General features: G+C 39.9%; 1 protein-coding gene across 1 annotated transcript in view; it reads left to right on the top strand.

Annotated features, from left to right (window-relative positions):
* The window catches only part of rrn3 (RRN3 homolog, RNA polymerase I transcription factor), a 37982-nt gene extending 18678 nt beyond the window's left edge, over window positions 1-19304 (top strand). The window contains exons 10-18 of the mRNA XM_060840109.1: window positions 550-648; window positions 1579-1711; window positions 8401-8531; window positions 10372-10502; window positions 11528-11712; window positions 13992-14100; window positions 14827-14979; window positions 15545-15632; window positions 18226-19304. Coding sequence (XP_060696092.1) covers window positions 550-648; window positions 1579-1711; window positions 8401-8531; window positions 10372-10502; window positions 11528-11712; window positions 13992-14100; window positions 14827-14979; window positions 15545-15632; window positions 18226-18381 — 1185 coding nt within the window. The 3' untranslated portion in view covers window positions 18382-19304. The remainder of the gene's footprint in view (window positions 1-549; window positions 649-1578; window positions 1712-8400; window positions 8532-10371; window positions 10503-11527; window positions 11713-13991; window positions 14101-14826; window positions 14980-15544; window positions 15633-18225) is intronic.
* The last annotated feature ends 208 nt before the right edge of the window (window positions 19305-19512 follow it).

Here is a 19512-nt window from a genome sequence, read left to right as displayed (position 1 = left end):
ACTAGTTGATCAATTACCTGTTCTTATATTTGGTCAACTTGTTCAAGTCCATAAATCCATTTTACCATCTAATATTTATCTGTGTTGAGCTTCATTTTGTCAATGAATTCTCCTTTACCCTCACACTCTGCTTTCTGTCTTAAAGTTAGTAATCCATTCTGCTACTTGCATCCTGATCCCACACATTATAACTTTATTTATTAGTCTATTATGGGACACCTTATCAAAGGCCTTTTGAAAATCCAGAAGAATTATATTTAGTGCATTTAGTTCCGGTTTAATGTGCAATCACTGCTCTCCTAGCACAGATTCTGGCTTTTATTGTTACTTTTGGCAGAGATTACTTAAATTTATTCACTGTTTGAATGAACTCAAGGTTGTATGTTTTTTTCTGATGCAGTATTTGACTTGGAGATCGATGCACAATCGTATAGGGCTTACCCTAAAGAATGTTGTGAAATATAACTTAATACAACCTAAATTTTACATTTATTTCTAAACATGTAAAAAAAAATTGGAAGGTGTAGTAATGGTTGCATTATTTCCCAGGTCAGTGCATCTCGTAATGACATTGAGGATGCAGAAGAAACTGTTGCTGAGACTAAGAATGGATTGTCTACATGTGCAGAGGAAGGCCTCTTTGATATGGTAAATACTTTGAAAATGGTTTAAAGCCTGTATTTTCTGTGAATATTTGTATCAATTGTAACTGGAAGTTGTATAGAATTTTAATGCAAAATATTAAGTCATGCTGAGGAATATCACACCACTGCCACAAATATACCTCCATAGATCTAGGCTCCTTACAGCTGTAAATGATGCAGAAAACCTACCTCCTCTCACTTTGATAAGTCTGACAAAGAGTAGAGTACATTTCCTAATTTGTTTTTATATTGCCATGGTCCTAGCTTTTACATTGACTATGGAATATCAAAAGCTTTGATAAACTTTTAATTAGTGATTGTCAACAATTTTGAAAAGTTAATGAGTGGTGCAACTTAACATCTGGTAAGCGTTTGAAATATGATCAGCAAAACAGTACATTATCCCACGACATATGCAGTATGTTGAATTTTACAAGCTGGTCTGTACAGTAACACAATTCAACTTTGAACTTGCCTGTGATTTGGAAACTTTGCAGTAAATGTGTCTCAAAGTATTTAAAATTATCAAAAGAATCTGACCACAACAGCGTGGAAATATGAATGATTTATTGTATTGTTAAGTAGTATCTGGTAAGTGCCTGTGAGATATGGAGGTTTGAATGTAATATGTAAAATGGATCTGGACATATGCTTTTCCATTTGCTAGTAGAATATCACTGTATAACTCATTTTGCATGAGTTAAAAACCTAGTGGGTTTTTAGACCTTGTTGGGCAAAAAAAAATGCAAACCACCTTTGCATCCCAGCTACTGCTTGACAGTGTATGAAGAATAGTTCTTGTGAGAACTGTGTGCTTTGGGCATGGTCGGAACTGATCGGTGGTGGAGGGAAGTGAGAATGTTAACAGTGCGTTTTCTCGGCTACTTCATATTTTTGTGATGGCCTTCTGTTCCTGTGTTTTCTCTCTGTGCAGGATGAGGATGAAGGGAAGCAGAAAATTCGTTTGTCACCGCCAAATGATGAGATGGCTCATCCAGTGGCTGAAAGATTGGACATTCTGATGTCTGTTTTGCTGGCTTATATAAAGGACATCTGTTATGATAATGGTGTGAACAATAATGATTTGGTATTTCATAATATCTTCTTAGTAATAAAATAATTTTACTCAGTTATTGTGGGATATTGGCAAGACTTAACTATGTCAACATTTAAGGCCCATTACTGGATGTCCTTGAGAAGGTGGTGAGCCACCACTTTGAACTGCAGCAGTCTATGGTGTTTAAGGCAGAGAATTCTAGGATTTGAATTGAACGACAGTGAAGGAATTGCCATGTTGTTGCAAGTGAGAATTGTTTGTGGTTCAGAGGCGAAATTATAGCTTGTGCTGTTCTCAAATATTTGCTACCCTTATCATTCAAAACAGTAGAGTTTGCAAGTTTGGAAGGTGCTGTTAAAGGAACAGTAGTGAGTTACTGTAGTGTATCTTGTAGCTGGTATATACTTCTCCACTGTGTGTTCGTGATGGATGGTGTGCCAGTCAAGCAGATAGCTTTGTCTTTAAATGTTGGTGGAGCCGCACTCATTCAGGCAGTTAGAGAATATTTTATCACACTCCTGACTTACACCTTGTAGATGATGGACAAGCATTGGGGAGTTACTTGCTGCAGTATTCATAGCCTCTTGACCTGTTCTTGTAGCCAGAGTATTTATATATCCAATCCCTCTACACCTCCATCCGCCATGACCAGGGCCTCCAAGCCCTCCGTTTTTGCCTCTGCCGACGTCTCCAACAGTACCCTTCCACCGACACTCTCATTCGTTTGGCCGAACTGGTTCTCACCCTTAACAATTTCTCCTTCGAATCCTCCCACTTCCTCAAGACCAGAGGGGTAGCCATGGGCACATGTATGGGCCCCAGCTATGCCTGTCTCGTTTTTGGCTACGTAGAACAGTCGATCTTCCGTAATTACACCGGCACCACTCCCCACCACTTCCTCCGCTACATTGATGACATGCATTGGCGCCACCTCATGCTCCCGCGAGGAGATTGAGCAATTCCTCAACTTCACCAACACATTCCACCCTGACCTTAAATTTACCTGGACTATCTCTGACACCTCGCTCCCCTTCCTGGACCTCTCCATCTCCATTAATGACGACTGACTTGACACTGACATTTTTACAAACCCACCGACTCCCACAGCTACCTGGATTACACCTCTTCCCACCCTACCTCTTGCAAAAATGCCATCCCGTATTCCCAATTCCTCCGTCTCCGCCATATCTGCTCCCAGGAGGACCAGTTCCACTGCAGAACACACCAGATGGCCTCCTCCTTTAGAGACCACAATTTCCCTTTCCACGTGGTTAAAAATGCCCTCCAACGCATCTCGTGCACATCCCGCACCTCAGACCCCATCCCTCCAACCGTAACAAGGACAGAATGCCCCTGGTGCTCACCTTCCACCCTACCAACCTTCGCATAAACCAAATCATCCGCCGACATTTCTGCCACCTCCAAAAAGACCTCACCCCTTTCCGCCTTCCGCAAAGACCGTTCCCTCCATGACTACCTGATCAGGTCCACGCCCCCCTACAACCCACCCTCCCATCCTGGCACCTTCCCCTGCCACCGCAGGAACTGTAAAACCTGTGCCCACACCTCCTCCCTCACCTCCATCCAAGGCCCTAAAGGAGCCTTCCACATCCATCAAAGTTTAACCTGCATATCCACCAATATCATGCTCCCGATGCTGTCTCCTCTACATTGGGGAGACTGGACGCTTCCTAGCAGAGCGCTTTAGGGAACATCTCCAGGACACCCACACCAATCAACCACACCGCCCTGTGGCCCAACATTTCAACCTACCCTCCCACTCTGCCGAGGACATGGAGATTCTGGGCCTCCTTCACCGCTGCTCCCTCACCACCAGATACCTGGAGGAAGAATGCCTCAATTCTACCTCGGAACACTTCAACCCCAGGGCATCAATGTGGACTTCAACAGTTTCCTCATTTCCCCTTCCCCCACCTCACCCTAGTTCCAAACTTCCAGCTCAGCACTGTCCCCATGACCTGTCCTACCTGCCGATATCCTTTTCCACCTATCCACTCCACCCTCTCCTCCCTGACCTATCATCTTCATCCCCTCCCCCACTCACCTATTGTACTCTCTGCTACTTTCTCCCCACCCCCAACCTCCTCTAGCTTATCTCTCCAACTTCAGGCTCACTGCCTTTATTCCTGATGAAGGGCTTTTGCCTGTAACGTCGATTTTACTGCTCCTCGGATGCTGCCTGAACTGCTGTGCTCTTCCAGCACCACTAATCCAGAATCTGGTTTCCAGCATCTGCAGTCATCGTTTTTACCACAGTATGAATATAGCTGGTTCAGTTCAGTTTCTGATCAGTGCTAATATCTCCCATATTGATAGAGGGGATTCTGTATACGGCAGTGCTATTGAATGTCAAGAGATGATGGTTAGATTCTGTCTTCTTAGAGATTGCCTGGCATTTGAGGTGGAAATGTTACTTTGCAGTTATCAGCCCAAGCCTGGATGTTGGTCAGGTCTTGCTTCTGTATTTGTGGAGTCGCAAATCATAGAATCCCTACAGTATAGAAACAGGCCATTTGGCCCGTTGACACCACCCGTCTGAAGGATATCCCACCCAGACCCACCCCCATATCCTATTCCTGTAACCCCGCACTCTGCAAGGATAATCCAATAGTCTGTACATCTGTGGACTGTCGGAGAAAACCAGAGTACCTGGAGGAAACCCACGCAGACATGGGGAGAATGTGCAAACTCCACACAGACAATTGCCTGAGGCTGGAATCGAACTTGGGTCCCTGTGCTGTGTGGCAGTAGTGCTAACCACTGAGCACTATACCTGAGTATTGTGCAATCATCAGCAAACTTCTGACCTCATGGTAGAAGGTAGATCACTGATGACGAGGAGAAAGTGAGGTCTGCAGATGCTGGAGATCAGAGCTGAAAATGTGTTGCTGGAAAAGCGCAGCAGGCCAGGCAGCATCCAAGGAACAGGAAATTCGACATTTCGGGCATAAGCCCTTCATCAGGAATGAGGAAAGTGTGTCCGGCAGGCTAAGATAAAAGGTAGGGAGGAGGGACTTGGGAGAGGGGCGATGGAGATGTGATAGGTGGAAGGAGGTCAAGGTGAGGGTGATAGGCCGGAGTGGGGTGGGGGCGGAGAGATCAGGAAGAAGATTGCAGGTTAGGAAGGTGGTGCTGAGTTCGAGGGATTTGACTGAGACAAGGTGGGGGGAGAGGAAATGAGGAAACTGGAGAAATCTGAGTTCATCCCTTGTGGTTGGAGGGTTCCCAGGCGGAAGATGAGGCGCTCTTCCTCCAACCGTCGTGTTGTTATGGTCTGGCGATGGAGGAGTCCAAGGACCTGCATGTCCTTGGTGGAGTGGGAGGGGGAGTTAAAGTGTCGAGCCACGGGGTGGTTGGGTTGGTTGGTCCGGGTGTCCCAGAGGTGTTCTCTGAAACGTTCCGCAAGTAGGCGGCCTGTCTCCCCAATATAGAGGAGGCCACATCGGGTGCAGCGGATGCAATAGATGATGTGTGTGGAGGTGCAGGTGAATTTGTGGCGGATGTGGAAGGATCACTGATGACATTTGGACCTAGGAAACTACCCTGAAGAATTTATACAGTTATGTCCCAGGACTGCGATGAATGACCTCCAACAACAGCAAGCATCTTCCTTTTGTGGTTGGTATGACTGTAAACAGTGGAGACTTTTCCCCTGAACAGTATTCTGTCTAAGCTATGCACACAGCCACTCCAAGGTTCCGTGCATGATAATCACCATCAGCATGACGATTGGCGTCAGCATGCCGATTGTGGCACTGACCTCTGATTCCAGAAGTTGCAGCCAAAAGAAAAATTAGAGTGAGCACTGTCTTTATTTCCAATTGACTCTCTAATTTTGCTAGGGCTTCTTGCTAGCAGAACTCGATCAAACTCTTTATTAAGGTCAATTGCGGTTACTCACATATCACTTTTGGAGATCAGTTCTTTTGTCCATGTTTGAACCAAGGCTATAAAGATGTCAGCAGCTGAGGGGTTTTAGCCTAGATTAAGTATCCTTGAGCAGTTTAGTATTAATCAAGTGCTGCTTGATAGCACTTTCAAGACACCTACCATCAGGACATACCTGAGCAACTTTGTATTTTTGGGTAGATGCCATTGTTATAGCTGTACTGGAACAGTGTGGGCCAGCCCAAGTCTTCAGTAATAATGCTGAAATCTTATAATTTCCCACAGCCTTTACAGTATCTGGTGTCTTCACAGGAAGGTAACTGAATTGGTTGAAGACTGGCATTTGTCCTGATGGGAGGCCACGATTACAGCCTTACCTTTTGCACTGGTGTGCTGGTCTCCCCTATTGTTGAGGATGGTAATATTTGTGGAACTTCCTTTTCCTCCAACTCTTGTTAGTTGTTTAAATGTGCACATTCCCGACTGGATTTTAAAAAATATTCATTCACAGGATGTGGGTTTTTCTGGCTAGGCAGCATTTATTGCCCATCCCTAATTGCCCAGAGAGAAGTTAAGCGTCAACCACATTGCTGTGGGTCTGGAGTCACATGTAGGCAAGACCAGGTAAGGATGTCTTAAAGGGAATTAGTGAACCAGACGGGTTTTTCTAACAGTTGGCAATGATTCACGGTCATCATTAGATTGTTAGTTCCAGATTTTGTATTGGATCAAATTCCACCATTAGTTGTGGCAGGATTTGAACCTGGGTGCCTCAAACATTACCTGGTTCTCTGGATTAGCAGTGCAGTGATAAAATCACTCGGCCATTACTTTCCCATGTAGCACAGTCACAGAATTTAGATTTGACATAATGATTGTGGGATCACTGAATTCTGCTTATCACATGCTGCTTCCACAGCTTGGCATGCTAATAGTCCTGTGTTATAACTATCAGCTTGACACCTCATTTTAGGTATGCCTGATGCTATTTCTAGCATGCCCACTTATTCTCTGAATTGAATCAGGAATGGTCCCTCAGCTTGGTGGCAGTGGTAATGTGGGGTACATGCCAGCTCATTAAATTATAGATTTTGCCTGAGTATGTTCTTCTGCAGCTGATTTCAGCAGTGCTTCATGGATGCAGTTTTGAGTTGCTAGATCTGTTCAAAACCTATCCAATTTAGCATGATATTGTCATACGACACAATAGTTGATATGCTCATTTTGAAGGCAGGACTGTTTTTGGATTACATTACAGTGTGGAAACAGGCCCTTCGGCCCAACAAGTCCACACCGACCCGCCGAAGCATAACCCACCCATACCCCTACATTTACCCCTTGCCTAACACTACGGGCAATTTAGCATGGCCAATTCACCTGACCCGCACATCTTTGGACTGTGGGAGGAAACCGGAGCACCCGGAGGAAACCCACGCAGACACAGGGAGAACGTGCAAACTCTACAGTCAGTCGCCTGAGTCGGGAAATGAACCCTGGTCTCTGGCGCTGTGAGGCAGCAGTGCTAACCACTGTGCCACCGTGCCGCCCACAGTAACTGGGCAGTGGTCATTCCTACTGGTGCTGACTTGGACATATGCATTTACATCAGGTAGATGAGTGAGGTTTAGGTTAAGTACATTTTCCCTCTCATTGGTTGCCTCACTATCTGCTATATACCCATTCTACTAGCTATGTCCTTCAGATGCCAACTAGTCAGTCAGTAGTGGTGCTCCAGCTGGTGAGGGATGTTGAAGTCCACCACTTGGAGTACTTATGCAGGTAAGATGGGTGGCTCAGTGGTTAACACTGTTGCTTCATAGCATCAGGGACCCAGGTTCAAATCCAGCCTTGGGTGACTGTTTTCACAGGTTTCCTACAGATGCTCTGGTTTCTTCCCACAATCCAAAGATGTACAGGGTTAGGTAGATTGGCCATGCTAAATTGTCTCATAGTGTCTGGGGATGCGCAGACGCGGTGGATAACCATGAGAAATGCATGGTTACAGGGATAAGGTGGTGGTGGAATGCTGTTCAGAGGGTTGGTGTGGACTTGGTGGGCTGAATGGCCTACTTCCACACTAGGGATCCTGTGACTTTCCCTGGTTGAGGAAGATTACAACCAGGAGTCACAGTTTCAAAAATAGGGGAATGCTACTTCAGTCTGAGATGAGAATTTTTTTTAACTCAGAACTGTGAATCTTTGGAATTCACAGAGGCCTGTTTGACATAGAGATTGATTGATAGATTTTTGATTACCAGTGGCATAGAGAATTACTTGGACAGGGTGGATTAAAGGCATTGAAATGCTTGACCCGCCATGATGGCATTTCATGACTGAGGAAGGTTCAATGGGCTGAATGCCGTACTCCTGTTCCTATGAATTAGCTGTATTTTGCAACTTAATATCCGTTTGTATGGAAAGATATACTAAAGAAGTTAACTATGTCTCTGTTTTACTGGTGACTTTAGATTTCCCTGTGTTCATTTGAGGAGGGTTTCAGATCAGTCTCCAGTCTTTTTAAGTACAAGATCACTCTTTGAATTTAAGGACCCCCAGGATCTACACTGAAGAAAATAAACAGTTTATTTTTAGTGCTATATAAACTAAAACCACTTTTGTATGATTAGTCACTTTGTCCTCAAATCACCAAGTCTCAGTGTGACACCTATGGCAGCAAAATACCTCAAAATTGTTCAAAATGTTTAAAAATAACTGATTTAAATAGTAACATATATATATACACACACATTTGCAATATTTAATTTATTTACTTTGTTTCTCTTATTGCAGGCGAATTGGTGTTGACCAGGACAAAAGAGTTGTACCGAGACTTAATAGTAGTATTTGATAAACTGGTCCTACCCACTCATGCTTCATGTCACGTCCAGTATTTCATGTTCTATATCTGCAGCTTCAAGTTGGTGAGTGCAGATTACTTCTTGAGTTGACAACAAATAATTGCCATTTGTTTAGTTAAGAGATGAAATGGATCTTGCAGTGTTTATTTTTCTACTTTGTATCTTGATATAAGTAGTGAGACCCCAGGCTAACTGATGTACCATATGCTGCAGTGCACCCTGATCTGCAGGAAGCTGTTGAGCACACAGCATAGCAGATTCTGATTTCAGCTATGAACCAAAAACATATTTCTTTAATAATTGTAAATAGTACTCCACAGTTCTAATCGTTTTACATGTGTTGTAAAATTCAGTTATCAAGGGAGCTAATTTTGGAATATCTTTTGAAACAGTTCTTAAAGTTTCTTTCTGTAACTGGTAAGCTGAGGTCATGCAGTCTATTTTCACAGAATCTCAAAATTGTTATGGCAAAAAAGTGACTATTTGGCCCATTATATCTCACCAAGAAAGCATCATAACTTGAAGCCATGCTCCTGCATTTTTTCCTTACTGTTGCCCTTTTTATTTCTATTTAAGTAATCATTGAATACCCTCTTGATTGCCTCAATTGAAAATGTCTTCACCACTCTCCAAGCAGTGCATTCCAGAGACAGGCCACTTGTGTGAAAAAGTATTTACTCATGTCACATTTACTTCTTTTGTAAACCACTTTAAACTATGCTCTTTTGTTCTTGATTCTTTGAGTGGGACCAGTTTCTCATTGTCTACTAAATCCAGCCTCCTCTTCAAAGAGAACAGTCCCAACTCTCCAGTCTGTCCTCACAACTGAAGTTTGTCATCCCTGAAGCAGTCTTGTAAATCTCTTCTACACATTTGCCAATGCTTTCACATCTTTCCTACAATCTAGCACCCAGAACTGTACTCAGTACTCCATCTGAGGACTAATAAGTGTTATAGGAACATTCAGCATTACCTCCTTGCTCTTGTTCTCCATGCCTCTCTTAATGTAGCCCAAGATACTGTGTATTTTGTTAACTTCTCTTTCCACCTGCCCTGTCACCTCCAATGATCTGTACACATAATCACCCATATTGTTCTGTTCCTGAACTCCCTTTAGAAGTGTACCCTTGTTTTATATTATCTGGCCATGTTCTTTGAACCAAAACACATTGCTCACGGTTTTCTGCATTGAACTTCATCTACCACCTCTTTGACCACTCCACCAACATGTATATACCCTTTGAAGTTCTATTTTAAAACTACGCTTGAAATTGCTCAAAAAAGCCCACAAAGAATGAGTTTTTGCACTCTGCTCCAGAATGTCTGTCGTATGAGTTATCTTTATCCACTTATGTTCATACTTTGAATGTCCTACTGGATGTGCTGTCATCCATGTTTAATGGTAGCTAATGTGAATTCCTCACAACTTACAGGAAGCAACTAGCAATAATTATTTTTTTAAACTAACATGTATTTTGTGCACAGCAATACAGAATTCAATTTGATGATCAACGCTCAACTAAAATGCATTTTTATTTTTAACAAGAAGGATCTTCCATTGGCAATTTGACCTATGCATCTTGGTATTTAAAATGGAGTTTGTACAGATTACATTATTATAAATCCTACTTATCTTGTTTCTCCCCCAGAAGAAAATTAATCCCTTACAGCAAAACTTCCAAGCAGAAATGTTTCCCTAATGGGTTCTGTGAAAGTTCAGGATATCAGTCTATCTTTGGAAATGTAATTCATCAACTTTCAAATGCACTCTGCAGATCAATGCGTGTCCTTATTGCAGTATGTCTACAAATACCAGTTTTAAAAACAGCAAATGTAGAATGAATGAAATTGGAACATGGGCCTGAGGAGTAAAATGCTTAATTTTCTTACTGTTATTTTTAAGGGATTGGCAGAGGCTTTCCTTGAACACCTTTGGAAGATGATGCAGAATCCAAATAATCCTGCTGTAATAAGACAAGCAGCTGCAGGCTACATTGGAAGTTTTCTGGCAAGAGCAACATATATTCCTGTGGTGTAAGTGACTGTTGCTTGATATTATAACTTGACAAACTTTAAATAGTGCATGTTATTTCTGGTTTTTAAATGATAAGTTCTATAATGAGTGACTGCAAAGATTTTTTTCATATTTATGACGGCTATAACATTAAATTTAGATTACTTTAGATTTAGATTACTTAGTGTGGAAACAGGTCTTTTGGCCCAACAAGTCCACACCAACCCTCCGAAGAGCACCCAGAACCATTCCCCTGCATTTACCCCTTCACCTAACACTATGGGTAATTTAGCATGACCAATTCATCTAACCTGCACATTTTTGGAATGTGGGAGGAAACCGGAGCACCTGGAGGAAACCCATGCAGGCACAGGGAGAATGTGCAAACTCCACATAGACAGTTGCCTGAGGTGGGAATTGAACCCAGGTCTCTGGCGCTGTGAGGCAGTAATGCTATCCACTGTGCCACCGTGCTGCCCACTTACATGGTCTTTCATACATGATTACTACATGGAATCTACTGCATGTTGTGCTGTGTACTTATAATTGATGTGGATTCCAGACACCTGGGTAATATATGTTGCAAGATGCTTTAAAGATGCACAATATATCACTGTATTTTCGCTGTCACTGGGTCGAAAACCTGGACAGCTACTGTTGGATGTACTTATACCTCAAGGACTGCAACAGTTCAAGAAGACCGCTCACCACCACCACCTTGAGGGCAATTAAAGAGAGCAATAAGTGTTGACCGTTTATTATTCATCATGTAGATAACTTGTATTCATTTAATATTTCACTTTCTTTAGATTTCTTTAGCAATGTGTCTTGATTCTGTTGCTTTCTAACCCAGATGCCATTCTGCAGCAATGCCCAATCATACAAATGTCATCGAACAAATGGAGATGATGGACAAGTGTTAGAGAATAAGCAGGATTAATATTAATATTGCACTAAGATGTGAAAATTGCTTTTATGTTTTAAGTAAATAAGAAACTGTTCTGATAATAAACTAATTAACAATGATTTCAATTCCCTTGATTAGCACTGTGAAAACATGTTTGGATCTGCTGGTCCCCTGGATACACGACTACATTGACAGCCAAGATGCTGGAACGAAAGCTTACTGTGATGTAGCTCTGCATGGGTCATTCTACTCTGCCTGCCAAGCTGTATTTTACATCTTTGTATTTCGTTATAAACAAATACTGGATGGAAATCTGAAAATGGGTGATTAATGAAATCTTGTATTAAATTTGGTACCTTTTTAAAGTGGAAACTAATGTGAAATTTTGAAATAAGATTTTCAGAGCTGCACAAAATGAAAATGAAGGATTTACCTTTATTATAATGGAGTGGGGAGGTGGTTTTAGTATAACCAGGCTACACATACGGTGATGTGCAGATTTGTATGCGCAGTTTCCTAGATGGCAAGATAATCTTGGTCACATTGCAGTGTGAATTTATGAAGAGTTCTCCTCTTCACATCACAGTACATAACTTACTGTAAACTTAGACAGACGCCAGTCTGAATCATAACTTATCACATAGTAAAAGAGCAGCAAATGTATGGTAAAATTGAAGCAGACCTATTGAGCTCATCATACCTGGGAATTGCTGTCGTTGAGGTAACATTGCACTCAAGGTGACGAATTCTTGGAATTCTCTGTCATAGAATTCCTACAGTGCTGATAGAGGTGATGACTGTTAAGTTCAGTCACTAAGCAACAGTGATGTGGCAGAAGGATCAGTGCTCTTTGTTATTTATATAAACAATTTGGATGTAAACATAGAAGATATGGTTAGTAAGTTTGTAGATGACACCAAAATTGGAGGGATAGTGGACAGCAAAGAAGGTTACTTCAGAGTACAAAGGGATCTTGATCAGATGGACCAATGGCCCACGAGTGGCAGATGGAATTTACTTTAAATAAATGTGAGGTGCTGCATTTTGGAAAGGGAAATCAGGGCAAAACTTAATGGTCAGGTCCTGAGAAGTATTGCTGAACAAAGAGACCTTGGAATGCTGATTCATAGTTTCTTGAAAGTGGAGTCGCAGGTAGATAGGATAGAGAAGAAGGTGTTTGGTATGTTTCCATTTATTGATCAGTGCATTGAGTACAGGAGTTGGGAGGCTGTACAGAACTTTGTTGAGGCCATTTTTGGAATACTGTATACAATTCAGGTCTTCCTGCAATAGGAAGATTTTGTGAAATTTGAAAGGATTCAGAAAAGATTTACAAGGATGTTGCCAGGGTTGCAAGGTTTGGGGTATAGGGAGAGGCTAAATAGGCTGGGGCTGTTTTCCCTGGAATATCAGAGGCTGAGGAGTGACCTTATAGAGGTTTATGAAATCATGAGGGGCCTGGATAGGATAAATAGATTAGATATTTTCCCTGGGATGGGGGTGTCAAAAATTAGAGGGCATTGGTTTAAGGTGAGGGGGAAAGATTTAAAAGAGACCTAAGGGGCAACGTTTTCAAGCAGAAAGTGATGCATGTATGGAATGAACTGCCAGAGGAAATGGTGGAGGCTAGTACAATTACAGCATTTAAAAGATACCTGGATTAGTGTATGAATTGGAAGGTTTAGAGGGATATTTGGCAAATGGAACTAGATTTATCTAGGATATCTGATCGGCATGTTTGAGTCGAACCGAAGGTGCTGATTCCACGTTGTAATCTGTGTGTCTCTAAGTTCAGGACAGAGATTGATAGATATCTAATGATATGAAGGAGTATGGGGATTGTGTGGAAATATGGCATTGAGATCAATGGTCAGCAATGATCTAGATGATGGAGCAAGCTCAAGAGGTTGAATGCCTTACTTGCTTCTGAGTTTGTGTGATTATAGGAAAGATGTAATCAAGCTGTAGAGGGTTCAGAAAAGATTTCCCAGGATATCGCCAGGAATGGAAGTTTTGAGTTATGGGGGGAGGCTGGATAGGCTGAGAGTCTTTTCACTGGAACAGAGGAAGTTGAGGGGTGACCTTAGAGATTTTTAAAATTATGAAGGATATAGATAAGGTGAATGGCAGGTGTCTTTTCCCTGTGGTAGGGATTTCAATACGAGGGGCCATATTTTTGAGGTGAGAGGAGAAATATTTAAAAAGGACACGGGCAATTTTTTTACACGGAAGGTGGTTTGAGTCTAGAATGAACTTCCAGAGGGATTGATGAACAGTTACAGTGTTATTTAGATAAATACATGAATAAGAAACATTTGGAGGGTTATGGGTCAAGCACAGGCAGAGGTGGTACTAGTTTAGTTTGGGATGATGGTTGGCAGGAATTGGTTGGACTGAAGGATCTGTTTCTGTGCTGTGTTACTGAATAATAACTTTAAATTTGACAAGTATAATACTTAGGGATTTTCCTTTTACTTTAGTTTCCATTGAAGGCTTTTTAAATTGGTGTAGTGTATTCTCAGTATTGTACAGTGAATGTTAAAAGGGTTTTCAAACAAAAAAGCAGGAGCTTATTTGGTATATCATTTGTCTTGGTGTACAGGTTTAACATACTTACAGAATCTAAATTTTGAACGTATAGTGATGTGCCAGCTGAATCCTCTAAAGGTCTGTTTACCTTCCGTTGTCAACTTGTTTGCAGCTATTACTAGGTGAGTATTAGTCGAAGTTGATAATCCAATAATCTTGAGCATAAACACTGACTTTGACATTGCATATTATATTTGATTGATTTGAATTATGAAATGTACTGACGTATTCATGCTATATTCCAGAAGAATTCTAGAAGTTGTGTCAGAAGCATTGAAGATATCTGTATATAAAACTCCAAATCATTTTCTAGATAAATGTAGATCTTTAAAATGTATAACAGCTAAATTATAATTAACTTTAAAATGTTCATATGATGTTCAGTATGCATTTAATGAAGAAGATCACATCTAGAAATGGTTTGAAGTGTTACATAAAAGATGCATTACTGAAAATTTGTTTTTTCTGTTGTAAAATCTAAAGCTTTACTCTTCAGTGAAGAGAATTTGAGGAATTTGATGAGTGCAGAATGAATGCTTTAATAACTAAATATCTCAAGGCAACAGTTTGATTTTTACAATCTGACAAATACCAAACAACAACAAAAATGTTTGTAAAGGCAGATAAACAAAGTTAAAGAAACTTGGAGCAGGATTATGCTATTTAGACCGTGGAGTCTTCTCTGCCATTCAGTAGGATCGTGACTGATCCTCTATCTCAGTGCCATATTTCTGCTTTATCTCTGTACCCTTTGATGTCTTTAATATCTAAAATATGATCAATGTCTTTGTTGAAAAGCCTATGATCTCTGTCTGGTAATAAACTTGAAGTTTTTTTCTATTTTGCAGGAAATATCAATTAGCTTTTTGCTACACAGTTATTGAACGAAACAACCGTCAACTTATACCTGTTGTTAAGAGCAGCACTGGAGGCCACTTGATCCAGATTTGCACAAATCCTCTTGATAGCTTCTTTCCCTTTGATCCTTATATCCTTAAAAGGTTTGTGTACAGCAATGTTTGACATTAAACCTTTAAGGGAAATGAGGCATTTCTTTCCTCAACAGTGCGAGGTGGTGTGTACTACAACAGGAAAGGATTGAAGCTAATATATTTGATATTTTCAAAAGGAAAAAGGGCAAATGCATGAGAGAAAAGGGAATAAAAAGGTTTACTGAAAGGCCAATATATGATAAATTAGTAGGAGACTTATGTGGAGAATAAGTGCCAGCACAGACAGGTTGGGCAAATGCTTTGATTCTGTGCCCTGAAATTATGTATAAAGAACAATTAGTAGGCTCAGTTGTGATAGTTTTCATTTTGAATTTTTGAATTTAATTCATAATGCTATTATCAATATACTATGTTCTCAGTTAAATTTTCTGAGCAACAGTTCCTTTATTAATAGAGTAGCTATTCTCAGCACTGTTTTGTAATGTACTAAACAACATTTTACAATGTAAGGACTTCAGAAATGGAAACACTGTTAACCTTTCAAGTTATGCTATTAACTAGTACATATAGATCATAACATATATAGGTTAAATGTAATATATTTTAATGACAGGTCTAAGAAAATATTCGATGGTATTTACCGAGTTTGGGAAGATTTGAGCCTTCAAGATATTCAGGCTCCACAGAAAATAACAAAACTGGTAGGCACTGTATAATATATTTACAGGGATTTTAATCATAATTTAGTAAATATTAGAAAAACGTAATGGGTGACATTTTCATTTTTGTACAACTGAATTGTTCATGTGGAGAATGATTTTTATAACCTCTTTGTACATAAATTTCTGTTGGTTATTTGGGGAGGATTTCGCAAATAACATTTATTCATGTGAGTGGGGGAATGCTAGTTATACTATGCATTACTTGTCAGCAAATAAACAGCTAACAGTCAAAATTAATTTCTGTTCATGGATGTAATCATTTGTACACAAAGTACAACAAACAGAGTAAACAATCAAAATTAAAAAGAAACCTTCAGCTCTATGGTGTTACAAATTGCAAGAATTGGATAATAATTTATTACAGAAAAGTATTCAGTTATAATCTAATTGATAACATCCTGCATGATCATATCATGTTTATATTGTTTATAGTTAATAGGTTTTCTGCTCAGATTTTCATTCCATATACAGTTTTAACTTATCTAAAACCACTAATAATTTTTTGATCAACTAGTTACTGTACATTTGTTAAAATACTGAATATTTCAAAGGGTAAACATAAGATTGTACCATCACAACATTTAAAAATCATCTGGATGGATTTAGAGGGATATGGGCCAAATGTCACAAACGGGACTATATTTATTTAGGATGTCTGGTCAACATTGGCGAATTGGACCAAAGGGTCTGTTTCCATGCTGTATATCTCTACAACTCTATGTGATGTGGGTGTCGCTGGGAAAGCTAGCACTTGTTGTCCATCCCTAATTAGCCTTGAATAAATGTTAAACTAGGCCATATCAGAGGGCAATAAGAGACACCATATTCCTGTGGATTGGAGTCACATGGTGGCCAGATAAGAATGGCAGATTTCATTTCCAAAAGGCTGCAGATGAACAAGCTGGATATTTATGGCAATCGTCATGGAGACTAGCTTTTTCAATTCCATATTTAATTATTAATTGAATTTAAATTCCACTAGCTGTCATCATGGGATTTATATTTGTGTCCCCAGAGCAGTCTGGTAACATTGCCATTATGTCACATCTCCCCCAAGTGCTTTGTGAAGTACAACTGGAATAAAGTTCAACAGGAATGGGAAACAGAGGAACTTCCCACAATAAGAACCATGATAAAAACAAGGTGGCCATGGTGACTCACTGGTTAGCACTGTTACCTCACAGAGCCATGGATCTGGGTTTGATTCCACCCTCGGATGACTATCTGTGTGGAGTTTGGACAGGAGTAGGGTAGGGAGGTGGGTCAGGGTGGAATGCTGTTCGGAGGATCGGTGTGTGGACGCAGTGGGCTGAATGGTAAGCTTTACAGAGGAACCTTGATAAACCGGCATTCGATTAACCGAATTTCAGACTATCCAACCAAGATTGCAAGGTCCCTACGCTTGATTAACTATGTTATCCGGCATTCGATTAACTGAATGAAATACTCCCCGTCCCTGTCCTTCGGATAAAAGATCTTCTGTATGTGCATAGCGGGAATCTTCTAAGGAGACTAGAATTTTAACTAGTAGAGATATTCAATGATAACTGGTAATTGTTTATCTGTAACTAAACTGTATAACTTATTTATTTGAAATAAATAAGTGATTGTTGTTAAGTACAGAAGCTGAGTCCATACTTTCTGGTAAATTGGGTCGAAAAACACTGGTAAATTGGAGAGTTCCCTGAACTTTGATAAAATCTTCAATTTTTGTGATGATTTCAGGAATGGTGAGGCATAATTTCCCACACGCTACCCCTGTGAGGCATAATAGTCAGTATATTGTTGTGAATTCTATGTAAAACCTCTGCAATAATCCTTGCTAAGGACCAGAAATTCTTTAAGTATGTTACTATTATGAACCTAAGAACAAAAGACAGGAGTAGGCCACTCGACCCCTCAAGTCTGCAGCACCATTCAATAAAATTTCGGCTGATCTGATTACTCCATATTCCCTCCTACTCTCGATAATCTTTTACCTCCTTGTTTATCAAGAATGTATCAGCCTTAAACATGCTTCTACCACCTATTGAGGAAGAATTCCAAAGACTCATGGCTCTCAATGAGAAAAAAGATTCTCCTAATTTGTTTTAAATATGGAATTTCTTATTTTTAGATTTAATTCCTTATTCTAAATTCTATCAAACATCCTTTCCACATGTACCTGTCAGGATCTTGTATTCAAATTGAGTCCTCTGTTACTCTTCTAACCTTCATGATTCCTCTTAACTTTGAGGAAAATCCAGTGTTGAGTCTCAACAAGCCTAACTTTATGAAGACATTATTATTGCTGAGGACATCTTTCATGGCTCCTAAAATTGTCTTCAGCTAGCAACCTGCTCATCTAGTAAACAGCTGCAACATGAGATTGTAATAAAATAAGCTAGTTTGTTTTTGAGGTGAACTGCTTTATTATTCCAAAACTCTCCTCACCTGATGATTGGCTAGGTGGTAAATATTTGGTTTGAACTTGGTTGTTTAGTTACTTAGCCACTGCTGTAACTGCCAAGAGGTTAAGCGTTGGTTTAGCTTTAAAATTCTTAATGATGTCACTTTACTATCAATCTTTTAGGAAACAGCTGAAGATGAGGAGGATGATGATTTCTTAAAAGGCGAATCATTGCCAAATGAGACTATTGGGATTACGCCGAATTCTTTTGAGTCCCACATGCACAGCCCGAGCAGTGTTGGATCTCCACCTGCTGTGTTTCCACTGCATCATTTTTGAACGTAATTGTAAATTTGATAAAGATGTAAAATTTTAGATGCGATTGCAATCAGAGTTGCTTTTGATTCATAAGCAACATATTATGTTCAGGTGGAGATGAAAATGCGACATCAGCGATTAATCAGGAGTGTTGTATGTTGGCATTTGCTTTTGTCTGGACCACTATTTTTCCTTAACTCGTTGAGTTCCTTTGTCTTATTGATTCAGTTGTGTAAATATTTTTGTATATTTGTGCATATAGTAATTTGTAAATCTTCAGCAGTTACTATACTGTTAAATAATTGCTGTCAGTTTTGAAATATCTTTGCATTAGTCCCATATTTGTTTGGTTCCTCTTGCTAGATGAAATTTATTTTCTTCTGGAAAAAAAACCTAATTACCCGTTCATGATAAAACATACAAAACGTGGTAATGATGTACAGATCATGATGCTGAAATTGTAAATCCAGGTATCTTTATAGTATCTGAATTAAAATAATGTTTCAAATTCTTTTCAACACTTACTTTTGGGAGAAAGATATACATATTTTTGAATTTGTTGCAGGCAGCTAATCCAATTTGCTCTCATTTTTTTATCTGAGATTGTCTTACTTGCTGACATTAATTACTTCCAACAAAGCATTATTAATGTATGGTGAGCAATTTGGTATTTAGTGATGTAGTAAGATCTAGATCACATTTTAGGTTGGAGCATCCTAAAGAAATATTGAGTTTGCAGCATTGGAAGGTTGCATAGTAACTTGCATGTCTTTTTTTTAATGTGAACTTTCTACTTTCTCCTTTTTGTTGTTAGACACACTGTAAAAGAAATACATCATGACATTATGTTTTGTTACTTGAGATATAACTCAGTTCCTTATGGGCTGTTAAATTCATAATTGCTCCTGGACAACCTTTCTGACCTGGTGAAAATGTTCTTATATTTGCAGAATGGACAATTATCCATTCTGATGAATTACATTTATTTTAATACTTAAAACCAAAACCTTAACTTTATGTGCATGTCTGTTTTTTTTCCCCATGCTAATTTTCAAGCGTTGTGCCATGAATTGTAGTTCCAGTGTACAGTAGTGAGGTCAGGAATAGGTTTACAATGTTGTGATTGGGCACCGGCAATCAGGATGTTGGTTT

This window comes from Hemiscyllium ocellatum, chromosome 20 (genome assembly GCF_020745735.1).
Source record: "Hemiscyllium ocellatum isolate sHemOce1 chromosome 20, sHemOce1.pat.X.cur, whole genome shotgun sequence".
NCBI classification, from domain to species: domain Eukaryota; kingdom Metazoa; phylum Chordata; class Chondrichthyes; order Orectolobiformes; family Hemiscylliidae; genus Hemiscyllium; species Hemiscyllium ocellatum.
This window is presented reverse-complemented; position numbering and strand designations above follow the sequence as displayed.